Genomic DNA, 21,066 nt, shown 5'->3' with positions numbered 1-21,066 from the left:
CTGAGCTGGCATTGGTTTCAATAAGGATCCAAGGGCAGCTCAGATGTGTCAGGATTTATCTACAGGAATGCACTGGAGGGGCATTAGGTAAGACCAGCAAATAAGACGCTGGTTCAGATAAAAATCCATCCTTGTATCCTTTTTCATGTTCTTGAAAACCGATAGAAAAGAAGGAAAGCATATATTGGTGGTAAACAGGAGAGGAGAATAGATACTATTACAACTCTCACTAAGATGATCCACAGGTAACCGATAATATTCATCTGCTCCTCGGTCTATGTCTAGGTGAGCTCCCTATGGGTAGGATTAGTCTAATAACATCACACTCAATCCGATTAGCATTCTAAAAGGGCCACTCTGAATATTTCTGCATCCATTTAATAATAATGTATTTTCCTTCAGCAGTTGGCCCAAGTTCGGTTTAGAAAAAAAAACACAAGACATTGCATTTATGTGTCACGTGTTAATTATACACCAGTCAGCCATAACATTAAGGCCGCTCTTACACAGAGCAGCAATGCATCAAAAACGCATACAGTATTTAGTGACACAGTACAGCAAACACCTGATTCAATATATACTCAACATTTCAACATTTGCATCTGAGAACTGCCGAGAAAACGCATACAACCCACAATTGACAGAGGACAATCCACCTGAGGCAGCTCTTACATTCTGCAGTTTTCACTTGTGGATCATAATGAATTAGATATTACAATATAAAGAACAAATGTGTCTTCTAGTCTTTTTTCCCCTCTTGGTTTTCAGTTTTAGGTGAATTGTACCATGTATTTCTGATGCAGTAATGCACTGTGTACATACAACCTAAAACCAATGACAGATGAAGACTGATTGTCTTGTAACAATGGCAACTGTCTGGAGTGGGATATATCAGACAAAAAAAGTGAACAAGCAGTACTTGAAGTTAATATGTTGGAGGCAGGAGAAAATAAGCAAGCACTTACTGGTTAGAAAACTGGGTCAGCGCATCTCTAAAACAGCAAGTAGTGTGAGGTGTCCTTGGGATATGGAGTGGTTATTATCTGCCCAAACTAGTCCTAAGAGGGACACCTGAGGAACTGGGAACTGGCAACAGGGTTATGGGTGCCCAAGGCTAACTAACATGCAGGGAGAGCAAAGATTGATCCTATATTTCAGAAGACAAAAGGTACCACACATAGCTAAAGAAGGTGTTGCTGGCCAGGATATAAATATATCAGAACCCAGAACCTGCTGTGTATGGGATTGTGCAGCCCAAACTGACCCCTGTCAGCTGTTGATTTTTTATGAGGACCCCAATGCGCAGTTCATAAGTGTTGGGATTTATCTAGAGGCAGAGGCAAGCACTGGGGGGGGGTTAGGAAAAGTATTAGAAAACTGGTGATGTCTCCCAGAGCTGTGCGGGCTGTGGCTGCTGGAGAGGATAATGGCAGGGGGACACTGAGGGACACAGGGCACTGGGGGGACACTGACCATCCCTCTTCCATCATCCTCTCCAGCAGCCACAGCCCGCACAGCTCTGGGAGTCAGGTCGTGACATCACAATTTTATCCAGGAAATGAAGCCTTGATGCAGTAGTAAGTGCAGGGAGAAAAAGCACTTTATAAGCATTTCCCATAATAAGTGTATATTGGTGATTTGTATAACTTTTGGGGGGCAATACAATACTTTAATCCATTAAGTCCCTGGCTATGTATACAAGTAAGCATCAAAAGGTATAGACAGTAACCCAAGTTTGTATTACTTACGAGGAGCTCCTTCTGCCATCTCTATGGCTGTTATTCCTAAGGACCACAAATCACTCTAGAATAAACACCAAAAAAAAAAAAAGATTATGAAGCAGAAACATGTTGAAAACAATAAAGAATGATTTGCAGCTTATTATATTATAAAACATTCTATCATCAATATTCTGTTTTCTGGATAGAAGTGATATTTAAAATGGAAAATAATGAATAAGCCATGGTCCTGTCAGTCTATATTGATGGAAAACGCTTTTCCAATAGTGATGGGCTGCGGCTTACAACCCTGATGAACAACGACAATGAACAAGATGAATTGTTTGTCATTTGCTGCCTCGGCTGTTGCTCCTTTCCTAGTTTTTATTACTTTTCTTTTCCAGTGAAATGAAATGAAGCTTGAAGTGGGACAGCTGTGTAAGACTGCAGCACTTGCAGGGCTTCACAATAAAGTTGGCTAGAAAAAGGCTTTTACTCAGGAAGGAATACCATCTGCATTAATATGAACAGCTGAAACAGTGGAACAACAAGGCAAACTATTTTTTGATTTGATATAGGTGCAGATTTTAAGAATCTGAGGGTCAGATTCAGAATTCTGTAATTATATCAAAGCCAAATAGGTACAGTAAGTGAACCCAAAGCAGAGGTGCAAGGTATTGCAGTAGCTTACACCACTACGAAAAGTACAGCCTGAAGTAAACAGGGGCTGCAGCCCCTTTAGGCAGCTGATTGGCAGGGTATGGAGAATCATCCTCAACAATCTTATATTGATGACTTATGCTGCGTTTACACGTAGCGATTATCGTGCGAATTTGCGCAATAACGATCGAATTCGAACGATAATCGTACGTGTAAACGCAGCGAACGATCAAACGACGAGCGAGAAATCGTTCATTTTGAACATGTTCTCAAATCGTCGTTGATCGTTTGCAAAAAATTTGCAGATCGTTCCTTGTGAACAGTCGTTCGCCGATTTAACCAATGTGTGAGATAGGCTTAAGGGATCACAAAACGAATTTTCTGTACGATATATCGTACCGTCTAAATGCTGATCGTTATGAAAAAAAATTGTTACTCCAGCATCGTTAATCCTACGATCGGGCCAATTATCGTTTCGTGTAAACGCAGCATCAGAATAGGTTATCTGCTTTGAAAAGGTTGAATAACCTCTTTTTCTGGGGAGCAGATTGTCATACCTGTTTTGTTCCCCAGCAGTCATCGAATAGCTATTGGACATCGCCTTCATCCCTGGTTTTGCTTGCATGGACCTTTCCCCTTCTCATTTCGAAAGTTTGTCTTCCAGGCAAGCAAAGAGAGAAAGTAAGGGCTCGAAAACAGAACAGGTATGACATTTTCTGCTCCTCGGACAACCCCTCTAAAAGGGAACCAATCAGCCTACTTGGGCTGATTTGGTTCCCTGCAGTGCTGTATAAAGCTCCTGTGCAGCACGCGGCACATACCAACCATGGCTGCAGGAAAAAGAAGTTTTATTACCTGGGCGCGCAGCAGGTAGAGGCAGGGAGGTAGTCATCTGGGCGGTTCCCTGCCTGTGTAGTCACTGTTCTCTGCCTGTGAGCTTGTGCTGCAGCCGCGGCCGGTACGTGCCACAGGCTGCTTAGGAGCTTTATAAAGTGCCTCAGGAACCCAAAGCAGCTATATTACAGATGTTCAAAAAAAAGTCCCAAGACATTTAAAAAAAAGAAAAAAAAAAAAAAAAAAGCAGGGGGGTGCAGGAACTTAATAAAAGTATGCTTACCAGTCCTCATGCCCCGTTGTGCCACTCCTGGGTCCAGCTCACAGCCGTCAGCCTCCTGCAGCTCTTCTAGCCTCAGTCACTGACTGGCTGAGTTGGCAATTGATCAGCAGGGCTGTGATGTCGCAGCTGAAAGAGTCAGGTACGTGATGTACCCAGATTGCAGCCAATAATGACAGCTAGCAGCCATCAGCAAGACCCGTAGCGGCCCCCTGCTGGCCTTGCTTTTTTATGTTCATGGGACCTCCCATTTAATTTACTTAAATGGGAAGTTCAATGAAATTTTTTTTTAAAAAAACAACACCAACCAGCAAGGTACTTCCCCCTTAAATAACGCCAACCAGCATGGTACTTCCCCCTTAAATAAAAAAAAGAATATATACTGCTCTTAAAGGGTTATCTGTGTATATATATTGTTGTATTTTTATTTTTGATGGAAATTTTTTATGGTTTTTCATATAAAATGATAAGAAGACAATCAAACTTCACATATAAAGGACCATTTGAAGTATTGCAACAAGGATTTAAGCCTATAATAGGATTAAATATGAAAGCAGAAGAATGTAAGTATTTCTTATCAGGCCAGATAGAGCATCCCCTTGCATGTTTCTATTACTTGCTCATAGACTTGAATAAAAGGCATTGTAAAAATATGCAAGTGCCAAAGTTTTTATAAAGAAAAGCAAAAAGTAGAGAGCAGGACTGTGAACCGAACAGAGGTAAGAACAAGCTGCAGAACATTCACAGATGGCAATTTTACTTAAGGCACAAAATTAGCAAAGCTTCTCTGAAAGATTGCATCATTTGCTTTGGAATTGGGACTGAATAAAAGAGGATTTGCTGGAGCTTCAGCTTGCCCCAGGTGTCTAGTAATCTGATTCATTTCTCCAAGAAAATACAGTACACAGAGGAGGGAACACAAGCAAAACATTATTATGGCTGAAAGTTGACAACTTTATAATGCTCTTAATTCATTAAAGAAAATGAGGATTGTGTCATCCATTGACAGATTTCCATAAGTTCTAAGCAATGTTTACGCCCACAGAAAACTACTAAGAGGCGTAACTAGCAGAAGTGCTGCAATATACCTTAAAATCATAGGTTGCATCAGGGTTTTCATCACAGGCAATGACTTCAGGAGCCATCCAATATGGTGTACCAATGAAAGTGTTTCTTCTTCCTACTGTCCTGTCCAGCTGTGCACTTACACCAAAATCAACTATGGTCAAATAATAAGAAAGAGAGAAGTCAATCAAAACTGCACGTACAAAGAAAAGTGAAACGTGAATATTAGAGAGTTGTTTTTGTTGGTTACCATGCAGAATTTGCCATCTTTTGGGGTATTTAGCAATTTGCTCTAAATAGAGTTCAGAGAATTGATTTATCACAAATCAAAATTTGTTCAGAATTTTCCAAAAGTTCAAATTCCGCAAATCTGAAAATTGTGAGATAAGGGAACCCTACCCTGCACAGGAAGAGTATAAAAAAGAAATTAAACGCAGGCACAACTCTTCTGATGTGGACTAAGATTATTTGGACAAAATTAAGCTTAATGGTGTATTATACCAAATCAAATCTGAAATGAATTTCTAGATATTTATTCATATCAAATTTTAAAGAGATTTTCCGGGCAAAACTAACTTTTCCCCTATCCACAGGATAAGGGAAAAGTAAGAGATTGCGGAGGTCCGACCTCTGTATCTGCCCCCGACTCCTGTGTTATGAATAAAGTTGCAGGTACAGCAGCTGTATTCACTCCCATGGAGGTGCCAGAAAGAGCCAATTAAGCCGGAAAAGCGCTGTATTCGGCTCTCTCTGGCACCTTCATAAGAATGTACAGACCCGCGGGTCACATGCCTTACCCACAACTCTATTCATAACACAGAAGTTGGGGGCAGATACAGAAATCACTGAGGGGTTCTGACATCGGAGACCCCACAATTTCTTACTTGTCTGCTATCCTATGGATAGAGGGACAAGGTTTTTTTTCTTGGACCAGCCCTTTAAATCCTCTCCATTTTTAAATCCCATGCCTGATACAGATCTCAACTAAACTAGTGTCAAGGTGTTGTTGCAATCGTTTTTCTTAAAATTTTCACCAACCAAAAATGTCACATCCCTAAGGGCTTCTTCCCACGCTCCTTAACCCACGGAGGTTACAGAGTGTGAGAGCTGAGATATGAACTTGCAGCTGACCTGGCGTCATGTATCTGTATCATGCTGGGAGAGCTCAACCAGTTGCGGGAATGTACTGATACAGGTATAACAAGAAGTAGTAGATTTTACAATACAAAACGAAGAAGGTCAGCACTTCAATTAAAACTTTGTCTTTATTTTCAATCCATTAAAAGTTGCAGGAAGGATACAACAACGGATACGCACAAATATGACGCGTTTATGGCTCTCAGTCCTTACTCATAGTCTCTATAGGCTAAGAGCTGAGAGCCAGAAATGTGTCGGATTTGTGCTTATCTGTTGTTCCATCCAGGAACTTTTAATAAATTGAAAATAAAAACGAGGTTTTAATTAAAGAGCTGACCTTCTTGGTTTTGTATAATATACTGACACAACTACACAGCTGGCGCCTAATTGTTAACAGTAACAAGATTTACATCCTCAACCAATCCCCTCCGAAAATTGCTATTACAATAACATCCAATTTGTCTCACAGTCATAGGTGGAACATAGTGCTCTACTAAATGCAACCATGTTACTTCTGGGATCAAGTCAAACACTGCAAGCCAGAAGGAACCATTAATGATGCAGAACTTAGGTCAGGCATGTTTTCATATTTGAGATGAATGCTTTTTATTGATGTCTGAGAGCATCAATAAAACCGCCTTTTCTTCCTTGGTTGCCTTTTTATTTTTTGACTGGCCATATGGAGGCCACTTCAGTGCGTCTGGCTTAAATGATGCAGTGACATAACATACATACATACATACATAGGAACACTAGAACTGCAATGAATTTAGAGAGAGCTTTTTTAACACAACTAGAAAACCCAGGACAGGTATGGATAGTGGGGAATAATGTAAGATGTCATACAATACAGAAAGATGACAAGTCACATACTCAAAGACATTCTTCTTGCATCAAACCACCTTTTTAACATTTCTCTTCTAGAAAGACCTATAAATCATTGTGGATGAATGTTACATGGCTTGTCTGGCAGCTCTTTTTTCTTTCTTCTTTTTTTTTTTGTTAATCTTTCTATAGTCCTAATTCTGATCAATGTTAAAATAAAAACAGACTCATCTGCCAAGGTCTTCTATCAGACAACCACTTTAAGACACACCCTTCTGTGTCTATATTGGTTTCCCAAAAGTGGGACCATCACCCATCAGGCATTTATGACACATTCTGGAATTGCCTATTAAGGTAACATACAGATGTAAAAACATAGGGTGGGTTTGCAAGCCAGTTGTCTGACAAAGAAATATTGCCAATTTCTGCACATTTATTGGCTCAAAAATGTGCTTTTGTGCAAAAATTTGCAACTTTTTGACACTAATGTAGAACGCTTCATTGTCCAATGCACACTAGCATTTATCCTGTGTGCAGTCATCGGCGCAGTTGTTAAATCTGTTTATTACAGTCATGTAACAAGCGATAGTGAATGACCCAGTGAAACAATCAGCAAGGCCGTCTTCCCTCAGTAAACAGCGGTATTTCATTTACATTGCATTTAGGTGACAAGAGAGCAAAATACAGCAGGACACACGTTTTTCAGCGCTCATTGTAATTCACATCTTACCTAGTTTAACTTCAGCATTCTCTGTCAGCAAGACATTTTGCCCCTTAATATCTCGATGAATCACCTTGTGCTGGTGCAGATGACTCAGACCCTGGAGAGATTGATGAGGAAAAGGAGACTGTAATTTGTACCTCAAGGTAAAAGAATGAATTAACACAGCAGTGCATATCTGTCACCCGAAAAAGGGGATTCTGGACTGAAAGTGTGCTTTTAATGGAGCATTTGAGGCTCCTTACAACATAAGTGCTGTTTTCAGCATACTGTGCATGCTGATCTGCAGTTTATTCTAAGAGAAACGCTGCATAATTATAACAACCAGAGTATTTCCATACAAACACCATTGAGATGATTAAGTAGGAAGGTATCAGAGATATGCCTTCTGTAAAATAGGAGGGAGAGTTTAAAGGGGTAGTCCCATCTTCTAATGATGGAAGAGGAATCCAACCTCTGAGACTACTTATTCTGAGGGCACATCTTACTCCTTACCAAGTCGTACTCCCATCCAACACCTACAAAGGGGAGAAGCAGCTTTGTGACATTTAAGGACAGTAAATAGGGTCGTGTTGTATTTCCCTGTACAGCAAAAGGCTGGACACACCATGGTGCAGAGAAAGAGATGTATCCTTCCATTCAGGAGAACCTAGTCCTTCCATTCTTAAGGTACCTAAACAACTTAGACTAAAGTAGTCTAAAGCTGTCGCCTTTAGACAGTCAGACAAAATCTGCCAAGGTACAGTATATGGCAACCTGACTATCTGCCGACAGACGATATCAGCAGAGACAAGAGTCAGGATGTTGGCTTTTACCAACTGAACCTACTGTTCCCAGGATAGATAATCTGGTGCCACAGCGGTCCAGCTGCAACCTATGCCTCCCTATAGGGTATATGGGTATGTTTGGATGTGCTGAGTGTTCATGTGTATGAGGAAATTGGGAGAGAACTGTTGGAAGAGTTAACATTCCGCTAACATTTATTGAAAATGTAGGATCTGTGAAAATCCTAGGAGGTTGAGACAAATGTCATTCCACCTCTCCGCCCCCCCCCCCCCACACCAATCACAGCAATGGCATATAAAAATAACATTAATAATAATATTTCTTTGTATAGCGCCAATAGATTCCGCAGGGACACACCATTAATTTGTATAAAAAGCTTTGCCACAACATTTTAATTAATGGAGATATTTCCAAAAACAAATACCACCCCATTTAACTGAAGATAGTGCTTCCTTCCTTTCAGATCTAGTTTTAGATCATTCAATTCATTAAATTGTATCACTATGATAATTAATCATATGAGTTAATATAAATGTGTGGAATCCATATAGTCAGCCCTCTCTAATACCATCAGTGTAGATCAGTGTAAATATCATCTATCATCAAGTGTAGACAGTGACTTACAGGCAGATTTGGTCAACCACTGCAAAAGTTGGTAGGTATCTGGAAACTCAAATCTCCTGTAGATTAAAAGTAGGGTGTCAAAGTGCGGACATCCCTTCATAATGTGCACAAGCCCTCATAGGGTATATGGACAGATGGTACCTGTATAAGACCCCACACAACTTAAAATTAAGTGCCAGCACTACAGCATTTATAAGTGCAAATTTTTTGTGCCCAACTTCAATATTATCCGTAAAATGTCTTCTTTCCGGTAGTAATTACTCCAGTTTATGAGCTTTGTAAGACGCTTGTGCTTCTCTTAATTAAGAATCATGACCGCTGTGGTCTTCCCAAACATTTCTCTGCAGAGATGTGCGGCGAGTGCTGAGCTCTTATCACAGCTTGTGGTGCAGCCCACGTAGAGTAGGTAATACATCAGCCTGTGTAAGAGATGTATTAACAGGCCTCATTGTATAATTATTAGCACACCTTTATGCCGTAGGAATCTGAAATACATTTTCTAGGGGCCTGATTTTCATAATAAATCAGGCGCTCAGGCAGGTACCATGTTATTTTTAGTACAGGTGACCCATTTTGTGTCCCAGCAAAGTCACAATCTGGTGCAGCTCTCAATAAAAGTACTGAAAAGGAGGAAATTTTTTTTCAACAATAGAAGCATATTTTTAATTGCAAATTGGGCAATTGGGAAAATGTTTCAATCATCCATCTGTTTCCACCCATGCCATTATATGGAAGGGCCGGATAATGTTGTGGCAGGTTTATAGGTTATGTGTGTGTTTTTGTTTTCTAGAAACACAGTGCCTCCTGTGTTCAGGGTCAGCACAAGACATGGGCAGAGTTCTCGCTTTGGATGCCAATTGGCTGAGCAGATGATGCCTTGTGCAGACCCTGAACCTGGAAGTGCTGTGGATGAGGACCAGGCTCCGAACAGCTGGGGGGAGCAAGGAAGCTGCTTTTACAACCTACCCAAGCACATATCTTTTAAATGATTATTACTATAAATTTAAAATTTCCCCAGACAAACCCTTTAAAGGATGTGAAGATGCCATACTGTACATAGTAATAATCCACTGGCAGTAGCATTCAGTGCTTACAAATATATACCCATTGTAGTATTCTATTAATTGTTAGTCTCCCAACTTCTGATCATCCTTGGTCTTTGTCTGCTAACACAATGTGACTATTATAACAGCATGTCGTCAGAAGGCCTTTACTTACTGAGAGTCGACGTCAAGCCATGAACTTCTGTCTACATAATGCCCCAACATAAGCTGACTCACTACCAGTCACTTTCTGTAACAAGCCGCTCCTTTATCCGATGAGAAGCCATATTACCATTTTCATACATCCATGAATACTAATCTCTCTCTTTTTATAGTGACTGTGTGCGGCAACAAATATGACCACTGTAAATGATCATAACAAAAGAATGGTCGCTTGTTCAGCTTCTTGCTAAAAGCCTTACAGCAGCCTTAGGGTATGTTCACACAGGCAAATAAACTGTGCACAGGTTTCAGCCCTTTTCATTGTGTATATGGCAGAACCACAGCCCATCCAAACAGCTGATTGGCAGGGGTGCCAGGTGTCGGCACCTTGCCAATCAGTCATCAATGCATTATGCCCATCCCAGCTGCAAGGGTGATTTTTTTAACCTGTTATTGCTCCCTTGGCTCCTCCAGGTTCCAGGCCAAGGGATAAGTCATGTCACCACTCTGATAGAGAAGCTGGAGGGGATTACTTGGAGGCTGTAGATGCCTGCTGTACACAAATGTCTCAACCCACTAGGTCTCTAGTTCTAGAAAACTGATTCAAGAGCTGGCATGAGTCACCAGAGGCCAGGGATTAATGAACTGACCACACGTTTTAACATTCCCAGAAGCAATTGAGAAAGAGAATGGTCCTGTATGACTGTAGTAAGCCCTGGTAACATTATTAGGGATAGGTTGGCTGAATGCACAATGGCTGACTTCAGAGCATGTGAGGAATGATTCTCTGCCCCTTCAGAGACTAGAACAGAGTGATACCAGAGTGACGACTGCACTACTGACCATAAAGACACTCAATACTGAATACAGTATGTCACTTGCACCAATGTAATACTACATCAATAAATATGACCCTTACCAAAAGGCATTGCGTAATTTTTCGCCAGGCCGAGCTAGTGTCTTAGAACAAGCATCTGTCAGCCTGTACAATGTTATGAGATTATGTTTACAAACTAGCCAGAGCTATTATATGATCACTTCTCACTTACAGTATATAGTGCTCAAACATCCTGCAGCCTGGAGTGCTGAGGCTGAGCACGTTACATATTTGCCATTGGATGCAAGTCTAATATCAATGGGGGAACACTACCTGGATAGGTAGTGTAAATCAATTCTTCCATGGTTGCTGCTTTTCATAAAGAATGTATATCTGTGCAAAAACCAAAGCACATCTGTCCCAGATAGTATCATCTATTTGTGTGTCTCTATCTCCAAATAACAGGGAATTGCTTAGACAACAGACTGTGGATTTTGGTTCATCTATACCACATTGTTTTTCTTTATGTTGTATGGGGCGTTGAATGCAAAATAAAAAGGGGAAACTACACAGTTTTGTGGTAGCTGACAGTCCTAAATAGCCATAGGGAGGATTGCTACATACATATCTGTGTTCTGGGTCATGCACTTTGCATGACAGAGAAAACATTGTTTTAATGCCTCTGCCACAGCTGCTAAACAGTCGGAGAAATCAGATTCTTCCCCCAAGCTGCCGGTGATGTGTGCGTCCCCAGCCCCACTTCTCACCAATGATTGACAGCTCTAGCAGTTTTCTGATTAAACGCTAGCTCTGTCAGTCACTAGTCAGAGATGAGGCCAGGAATGCTTCCATTACAGGGAATGTGTGTGTGTGTGTGTGTGGGGGGGGGGGGGGGGGGGGGGGGGGGCTGGCTTTTCCAACTATTCAGCAGCTAGGGCCAGGGCTACTAATGACAAGATCACAGGTATGTTTGCCTAAAACCTTCGCTGTGGCTATTTAGGGTTGTCGACAAATTTGCCTACTTCAAAACAGGTGACAGTCTTCCTTTAGGGTCAGCAGATGTGAAGTTGCCGATTTGATGCTGCGTTCAGTCACTTAATTACATTGAAATCTACAGCATCAAATTTATACAGTGAAATCGGCAACAGGTCCCGTACATGTGAATGGACCCTTAAAGTGAAACTGTCATTCCAAAAAACTTTGCATAGATCAACAGCACAAATATATGTAATTTGTAATATATCTTATTAGAGAAAAATGCCTCCTTCTATACTTATCCATTTCTATATTCCTAGACTATAGAAATGGAAATAAGAAATCAGATTACAAACCCAATATAAGTCTTGGGGGGGGGGGGGGGGGGGGGGGGGGGGGGGGGGGGGGGGGGGGGGGGGGGGGGGGGGGGGGGGGGGGGGGGGGGGGGGGGGGGGGGAATGAGCAAGGAAGTGAAAGAGGGCTAGAAAACACACAGATACACTGCTGGATTACTATCTCTCCCCAGAGCTGGATTATTCATGTCTTACAACATCCAGTACTGCTCTATCATATCCTCCAAGCTGCTGCTACTCCTGATAATGTGCTGCTGAGGTGTAGTAGAGAAGTGTCACCTGTTTTCTATTTCTCTATATTATATGAGAGACATAATGGAGAGCTGACACCTAGAAAATGGCATATACACAATACATAAAGGCCCTTCATGTGTGTACACACACACACACACACACAGATATATATATATATATATATATATATATATATTATATATATATACACACACATACATACACACACAAACACACAAATACAGCTTGTCCTGAAAAGACAAGACAAAGACAAGACCAGAAAAGACAAGACAAAAGAAGATGACAGACATCACAACTGATAGACAAAAAGGTCCATGTGAATTTATCAATGCTTACATCAAAAAGCTTGCAGAAGACGATCCTGCGGTGATAGTAATTGTGAAGAGGCTGCCACACACCGTGATCGTGACAGGCAGCTTTCCCTCCAGATACTGTATATGCTAATAAGAATATACCATACATAGGGGGACCTGCTGTGTATTAATGGCGCTGTGCAGCAGTGCCTGATCATAGCAGGAGCGCCAGAACTGCAGAGCTTAAACACCCCTTAGGTTCCAGATACAAACGGTGGTGGCAGCAGAGAGGCCTGTATTACCCCATACTGCTGCCAATTAATCGAAGTTTAGACATATTAACAAAAATAAATACATTTTAATTAAGTTATATTACAAAAGTAATATAACTTAATTAAGAAAAAATAAAACACCTTACTTTCTGGAGTACCACTTTAATGCAGCTTTAATAAACCTTGCATCACATGTTGCGAAAACACATGCAGCAAGGCTTAGTAAAGCTGATTTCCATTAGGACATATTTCAGAGTGCTGGGTCATCTTCTGCAAGTTTGCTACATTTTCCATCTGCATTGGACTTCCTAAACTGAGTGTCACCCGGATCAGATCTTTATTTACAACAGAAACACCAGTCATAAGAAAAATTCCAAGCTGTAGCACAACATCCACAAACTCCGCCAGGAAACAAGCCCGCAAGCCTTGATAAATCCACAACTTGGATACAGACTATTCTACTGGACACCAGTTACCTGCACCCTTAGGGCCCATTTACACTACAGATTCGGCGCAGAGATTCCGTCAGGAGCCACCGTCCATGGACTCCGCGCCAAATCCTCCCTGCTATGTCTTTGAATGGGAGGGCTCGCGCACCTCCGCTCTCTGCTCAAAGAATTGACATGTCAATACTCACGGAGAGCAGAAGCCTTTCCATTCAAAGACATAGCAGGAAAGATTCAGCGTAGTGTGAACAGGCACTTAGGCTATATTTACACACTTTTTACACTGTCTTTTTTTGGCTGTTGGACTGCCGCCATTTTTAGGCTAAATAATGGCCGTTATTTTATAATGACTGCTGTGGGCATATAAATAACAGCTGTCATTATGTAATAACGGCAAAATGAGACAAAATGACGGCAGTCCAACAACCAAAAAGACGTTGTATAAACATGGCCTTAAAGTGGCAGTCATTTTGTAGCTTACTACCATTTGTGACTCCACAACAAATATTTTTAAGGAGCTGTCACAAAATTCAGGGCGAATCAATGGTTATTGACAAAACTGAGCAGCGTACAGAATAATAATTATACAATCCTCCCATTAACCGTGTAACAGCATTGATTTCCATCTTTAGAGGCCAAAACCTAATAAGCCGTTCTGCATCACTGTATTCTTCATCGAACAGCCCGATTTTGTTCCCTTTACATATTGAACATACTTATCTGTTAAAGGGCTAAGAATAATGAGTGGATTATCTTTATGTGATCATTTCTTAAAAGAAAGAAACTCTACTTATCACTGGAATGTATGGATATTATGGTATTAGGACATACCCTTAAGATTTCTCGGCAGATGTATGCGATCCACTCTTCTTTTAATGTATTGCCTTTGGTGTTCTTGATTAAGTCCGTAACTGATCCAGCACCACAAAACTCCATCACCAGCTAAGAAAAAAATGGCACATTTTAGAAATCTGGGATAAGGCTTGAAATGTCAAAACCCACCTCCTCTTGTCTGCTAAAAACGTCATCATGTAATAATAATAATAATAATAATAATAATAAAGAGCTATATGAAAAGAATCTCTTGAAAGAAGACTAATGCCTTTACCCATAGCTGGTCATCCATTCCAGGAGGGTTCTTTTTAATAAAAGCCCCATAATATGTGGCGATATTTCTGTGATGTGAATACTTCTTAAGCATGTTAATTTCCTGTTTGATCTCCTCTTCTTCATCCTATAAAGTGAGAAGGTTATGGTTATAATCAGAGTTGTGAGTGAAATACACTTATATCCATTCAATATGTTTTAAATACATTGGGGGGAACTTGCTGTTGATCTTCAGGTAAACTACACGTGAGAAAGGATGTAACACATTTATCAAGGCTGGGTTCACATATGTTCCATAATCCTGCAACTTCCCATATGGGAATAACGAATGTGACAAGCTGGATCTTTTGCATCCAATGTCCCATCTGTTGCCACATAGGAAAAAATGGGGTACAGTGCCAAACCTATAGACCATCCGTCATATTTGGCATCTGGCATTGGTTTGCTGGCTCAAAAAACTCTTTGTGCAACATTCTTTGCATAGAAGAAGATAAATATACACCGTAATGTTAATAAATCTGTCACATCTGTAACTGCTCATGTGTCTGTGGCACAATCCCATTAATAAATACCCCCCTCAATGTAACACCCCCCATCTCGCAGAACCCCCCACTGGTCAAGAGTATGAAGAGGATGCAGTGCTAGTGGAGCACTGCAATGCCCTTCACAGTCTTTCCCTTGTGTAGCTGGCCTTGGCAAGTAGCATGGATGGAGACATGGATGCATTTAGGTGGCTGAGAGCAATGCTCAGCAGGAGGAAACTTAGAAGTAGAAGCAGCTCTACACCAGCACATGTTTAGAAAGGTGAGGGTCGCAGTGTGAGACCCCACTGATCATATCCTAGTAATATACCATCACCTTATTAAATATCCCTTTATTATATTCAATGCAAGTCTACTATATCCAATCACATATTAAAACCTATTAAAGAATTTTCTTCCAGCAATACAAAAGAGTAAGCTGCCTTACAGATTAATAAAACTGATCACAAGTACTATTAACAATGGCTGGCCAAATGACGTCAAAATCTTCAAGGGCCGAATAATCATCTTTATGATAAACTGGGAGTCTGGGATAGATAAATAAATGTTCGTCGCCATACAAAAGGAATGAGCATTATATATTACTATAAATTAACAATCGGATTTCTTTAAGGCTATGTTCACTCATAGCATTTGTGTCAGTATTTTGGTCAGTCTTTGTTTAACCAAAACCAAGAGTGGAATGACAAGATAAAATTAAAATGGAAAGATTTGCACACGTTCTGTGCTTTCAACCCACTTGGTTGAAAAAAGACTCAAAATACAACACAAAATACTGACGGAAATACTATGTGCGAACATAGCTTTAATGCCATTTTTTTACTTGTGTACTTGAGATTAAACATAAATCTCAGTTTGAATCTCTTTTTAGCAAATTTATGAGAAATTAAATCTACAGAAAACAAATAAAACGCTAAATATAAATGTCCCATCGCACTGCAAGTAGTGCTGGCTCACTAACAGTGGACTAAACTCAAATGGCTGAGGCTGTAATACCAGACACAGCCTATGGACAAGAGGGGCGCTGTTTCTGAAATCTCATATATCCCCTATTAATGGAGGCATTAATCCTCTTGCAGATACAATAGCTACAAGAGAACATCCTCTAACATAATGTAGTGTAACATTCCTGCGGGCATTCCAGAGTGTTGTTCCCCATATACAGGACATGATTACATCTCACTGCACACCTAACTGGTTCTTGAACAGTAACAATACTGTGGAATGTTCCGTGTTAATATGTTTATTTTGGAACATGTGAATGACCCTCACTGGAGGCTATCCAGATAAAGTGAGGAAAAGATAACAAAAACATGTCCGTGGTAGAGCGGAACATCTAACTACTTTCAACAGCCCTGCGTATATCCTCAATGAAGTCTGCAGCCGGGAAGTGGCTGTATGTACAGTAGTTATATGGATGGTAAAACAAATAGAAACCTTGATTCTTTAACAATCCACATATCACTAAAGTCTGTGCGAATCTCCTGACAGTAGCATCACTAGATAAAATGACGTCATCTTGGTATATTTTCTGATTAACCTACTTTCAACGTGTCCTTAAATTTGCAGGGGATTAGCCACGACTACACTGAAGAATATTTATATTTCCTGAATGAATAATATTTCTAGTTTCTTTTCACTTATCTCCCTGAAATCAGTGATTGTTGTGTTTTGTTGGTCTATTTTTCATTGCCCCCATTAGCCAGAATCCTACTCCACACTGACGAGGGGCAAATACCCCAAAACAGCTGTCTGTGGATGGATGCCTGGCTTTGGTATTTCTATACTTATGTCCCAATACTCGCAACTGAGTGGGACTTAAGGGGCTACGTATCAAGATGGTTAGGTTATCTCCCCACTGGGAGGCACCTCTTGGCAACAGGTTTTCCTTCCCTGAAGGGATATCTGGCTATTCCCATGTTTTGAGACTTGTAACCGAGGCTTCACAGACCCCTTTTTTTGATATTTAAGATTTCTATTGAACATTTTCTTGATGATTTCTTAGTAATTGGGTTTAGGGGTAAGCACTTTTTTTCAGTAATTTCTGAGCTATTGACATAAAGAAATGAATGGAGAGAGACAAAGAGACCTTAAAGGGGTACTCCAGAGTGGGGGCACTTTGCGCCGGGTCCCGCATTGTGGCGCTCCGTGACGTCTCAGGTCCGCTCAGCCACTCAGTGAAGGAGGCGGGATTTTAAAGAATTTTTGGTGGTGTTTTTTTCTAATTTTCCATTTTATACTAATTATTAAAAGGGATTTTTAAAGCAAAATTGATTAATGGCCTTTCCTCAGGACCTGCCATCAATAGGATTTTGCCGATACCTAGCACCCCCAGCAATCAGCTGTTTGGCAGGGCCGCAATGCCCAGATGTAAACACAATGTATGAAGCCAGAAGCCTCAGATATGTACATGGTATAGTGGATGTGTTGGGTTACAGTAGTTCACCTCTCATTGGGAGCTGAGCTATAGTAACCCATCAAGGTCGCTACACAATATACATAGCCAAGGCTTCAGGCTTTGTACACCGTGTTTACATCTGGGTGCAATGGCTCTGCCAAACAGGTGATTGATTAATTGGGGTGGTGGGTGATGGCACCCCACTGATGAGCTATTGATAACCTATTCTGAGATCAGGCCATCAATTTTACAGCGAAAATTAAGGCCACTAAGCCTAATAATAAGCTGACACATATGAGAGGGAAATATACGTATTTACTTCTAATCAGTAAAACAATGTAATACATTCCCCTTAATGGGCACAGCTAGAATGTAACAAAATAAAAAATCAAAAAATTCAGACACAAAGGAAAAAAGCTGTATTACCCCTGTGACGTCCATGACCTTAATGGCCGCAAGCTGCCCGGTTTTAACATGTCGACCCTGTAATGAAATGAAAAACAATATATTAGTACATATTTCATACGCAAAGAAGCAGTATGAAGCAATACAGTTCCGTGGGCTGTACATCAGGTCTGCAGTCACTTGTGTGATAGATTAGCCTCCGCTACATTGTAGAAAACAAGCAGATTTGATGACATTTTGACACAAAGGGAATTGAGTGCACGGCCATTTACAGATCAGTGAGTCAGCCGCTGCTTTCTACATGACTAAGCTGTGTAAGGGTCACTTCTTTTGTACCTAGTCACTAGATTGTAAAAAAATTAAAAACCATTAAAAAAAAAACACTGCGTTCAATGCACCCTGCTGCACTAAGGTTTACAATGAAAGCTCAATTCAATGTAACGCACAAGTCACATTGTGCATCATAGAGAAATGGCAATGAAGTTCACAAGGAGGAATGATCACAGCCTATTCATGTACAATGGATGCTTTCCCAGAACACAAGGACATTTTTATCCACAGCAAAAATGCTCTTAACCTTGACAAGCTATCTGCTATTATAATAAGACCACTCTAACTGAGCTCTTTTTGGTCATATACCACTGCTGGAAGCCCCATCTTCTTAATATGACATATGTGTCTACAATGCACATACAATGGTATAAATATCATCATTGACTTCTCAATCATACTGTAATAACAGCCATTAATATGCTTATAATGTGCTGTTTACACTAATAGAGGCCACTGAGGTTCCTTAACTACCTTTCAATTAGGCTGCAATATTAGGCTATTGAAATCAATGGGTCATCATTTCAAGTAGGTCTTTTTCCAATGCAAGAGCAGTGTATATCAGGTATATGGGGTCTGGTATCGCCAGAAAACAGATGGCGGAAGATGTACATGTGAAGGCAACCCACTAGCACTATGTTATTGTCCATTTTCACCAAATATTCTTCAATCATATTGTGGGTGCAGTGTCTATTCAGTCCAATGGTGCATAGTTGTTTTCATTTGCACATGAACTTCTTAGTCTAGAAAGCCATCTCCTTTTCATAGACACTGGCACATTCCTATCCCCATCATCTGCCAGTAAAACTCCTTCAGCTGGCCCACTTCTATGCAAATAGATCAGGATTAGTACTGATAATATAGCACAGCACTGCAGCTTACTTTCTGGATGATGGACATAAAAGATGCATTACCTGCCATCTTTCCAGGTCAACAAGAACTACCCTGTAAGTAGGCCTCTTGCTCAGTTTCCTTGCTGCTATTACAGCAGAGCTTTCACAACAAATGTTAGAACAATGTATTATATTAATGCAAAGAGGATCTGCTGACAACAGATATGTTATGAAGCATGCAATATTCGCCCATATGGGTTTCTTCATCCATGACTTTATTGTGGCACCTTTCCAAACAACGCATACAGGATATCTTATAAAAGGGGATCTGGCTCCCAAGCAAAGCTCCAGCACGGACAATGCCTTTTCCATCATTTGGAAAGAAATTCTTTGGAAAACAAGTCTGACTTACTGTGCCAAGAGCGTGTGCATTCTAGCTTCAGCCTTTATATGACAGCAGAATATCCACTAGTTATTGATGACATTTTTTATTTGTATTAAGACCCTTACCAATCATTTGTTTGTGGACTAATGTATCTATTAATATACAAAGGGGACCTATCAGCTCTCCTGACATCTAGCTTGTATTATTCAGGAAAGTAGTGTAGGACATCACTGTGAACTTCCTTTAAAGGGAAAACGGTTGAAATTTTTTATTAAAGTATTGTGCTGTATTTCCCCCCAAAAGTTATACAAATCCCAATATACACTTATTACCGTAAATATATAAAGTTATAAAATGCTTTTTCCCTGCACTTACTACTCCATCAAGGCTTCACTTCCTGGATAACATGGTGATGTCACGACCCGGCTCCCAGAGCTGTGCGAGCTGTGGCTGCTGGAGAGGATGATGGCAGAGGGACACAGGGCCCTGGAGGGACACTGAGCATCCCTCTGCCATCATCCTCTCCAGCAGCCACAGCCCGCACAGCTCTGGGAGTCGGGTCGTGACATCACCATTTTATCCAGGAAGTGAAGCCTTGATGCAGTAGTAAGTGCAGGGAAAAAGCACTTTATAAGCATTTCCCGTAATAAGTGTATATTGGTGATTTGTATAACTTTTGGGGGGGAAATACAGTACAATACTTTAATAAAAAATTTTGCTAGACTTCTCCTTTAATATTCCTCCTGGGTGTCACGATTTCCAACAATGATTGTGTCTTTACAGATTCGAATTTCTCTACATTGACTGAATATTGTTAGACACAACTCACTGGTAACACTGACCCAGTTGTCAATTTATTCTTACAGTTGAATAAGTATACCTTAAATACCTAAAAAAGATCTAAATTCATGCTCTGGCATTGCTATTCCATCATCTGTATCATAGATGTGGCTTCACTTCTGCATGGGGGGTATGAACTACAACAACCAGGTAAAATTCATTGATATTTGTACCTATTTTATTACTATGTAAACTATAGAGAAATCACATTTTTTGTGTCACTGTTATGTGAACTATATAGGAATCACATTTCACATGTTATTGCTTTGTAAATACATTCAGATGTTGCTAAAATCATTTTGTGAACATTTTGTGCAAATCACTAAAACATTCCATATCTTCCAACATAACTGTACTGAGGAAGGGCGTCACTGATCCTGGCACAACTGCTAGCACCATGGAGAGCACAAAGCTTTTCACATCTCATTGCAATTGGAGTTTCCAATTGTCATTTAGGAGATTGCTGCAGGCGAGTTCCTAGAGATGTGCAGAAAGCCAGATGACACAATCTGTATGGACCAGGGCTGCCAGCATACAACCAGAGATATCTACTAAGAGGTACCAGGAATAAGAGCTCAAATCTTCGCTATATCTAAAGAATACACAATCAGGTTTGAAAACTGCCTCAGGTTTAAAGGAAGCTTCTAACCAAAAACACATTTACCATAGGTTAGTCGAGGCATTAGTGATTCCTGAGGGCATTGATATCCACACCAGTCACTAGAATAAAACCCTGAGCAAATGCCTTTAGTGGAGCAAGGCAGCAGTTATAACCATGCAGTAGATTAAAGGGGGATTCCCATCTGAGCTAACATAGTTCTACCTGTAGGGCTTTGCAAAAACAAAAATTTGTTACTTGACAATACATTCATTCATTCAGCAAACTAGTCTCCTTCTCCTAATATGCCGATCTTTTCTTCCCATTGTTGACAGCACCATAAACCTTTGTTCTTGTTTGCA

The 21,066-nt window shown here is 40.5% G+C and overlaps 1 protein-coding gene across 15 annotated transcripts in view; it reads right to left on the bottom strand.

The window, feature by feature from the left end:
• TNIK (TRAF2 and NCK interacting kinase) overlaps window positions 1–21,066 on the bottom strand; it is a 214,578-nt gene that overhangs the window by 92,092 nt on the left and 101,420 nt on the right. For all 15 annotated transcript variants that reach the window (XM_069975189.1, XM_069975192.1, XM_069975197.1 and 12 more), the window contains exons 3-8: window positions 17,740–17,796; window positions 14,375–14,500; window positions 14,098–14,208; window positions 7,250–7,340; window positions 4,581–4,711; window positions 1,749–1,803 (exon numbers count right to left, since the gene is read on the bottom strand). In XM_069975189.1, coding sequence (XP_069831290.1) covers window positions 1,749–1,803; window positions 4,581–4,711; window positions 7,250–7,340; window positions 14,098–14,208; window positions 14,375–14,500; window positions 17,740–17,796 — 571 coding nt within the window. The remainder of the gene's footprint in view (window positions 1–1,748; window positions 1,804–4,580; window positions 4,712–7,249; window positions 7,341–14,097; window positions 14,209–14,374; window positions 14,501–17,739; window positions 17,797–21,066) is intronic.

This window comes from Dendropsophus ebraccatus, chromosome 6 (genome assembly GCF_027789765.1).
Source record: "Dendropsophus ebraccatus isolate aDenEbr1 chromosome 6, aDenEbr1.pat, whole genome shotgun sequence".
Classification (NCBI taxonomy): Eukaryota; Metazoa; Chordata; class Amphibia; order Anura; family Hylidae; genus Dendropsophus; species Dendropsophus ebraccatus.
This window is presented reverse-complemented; position numbering and strand designations above follow the sequence as displayed.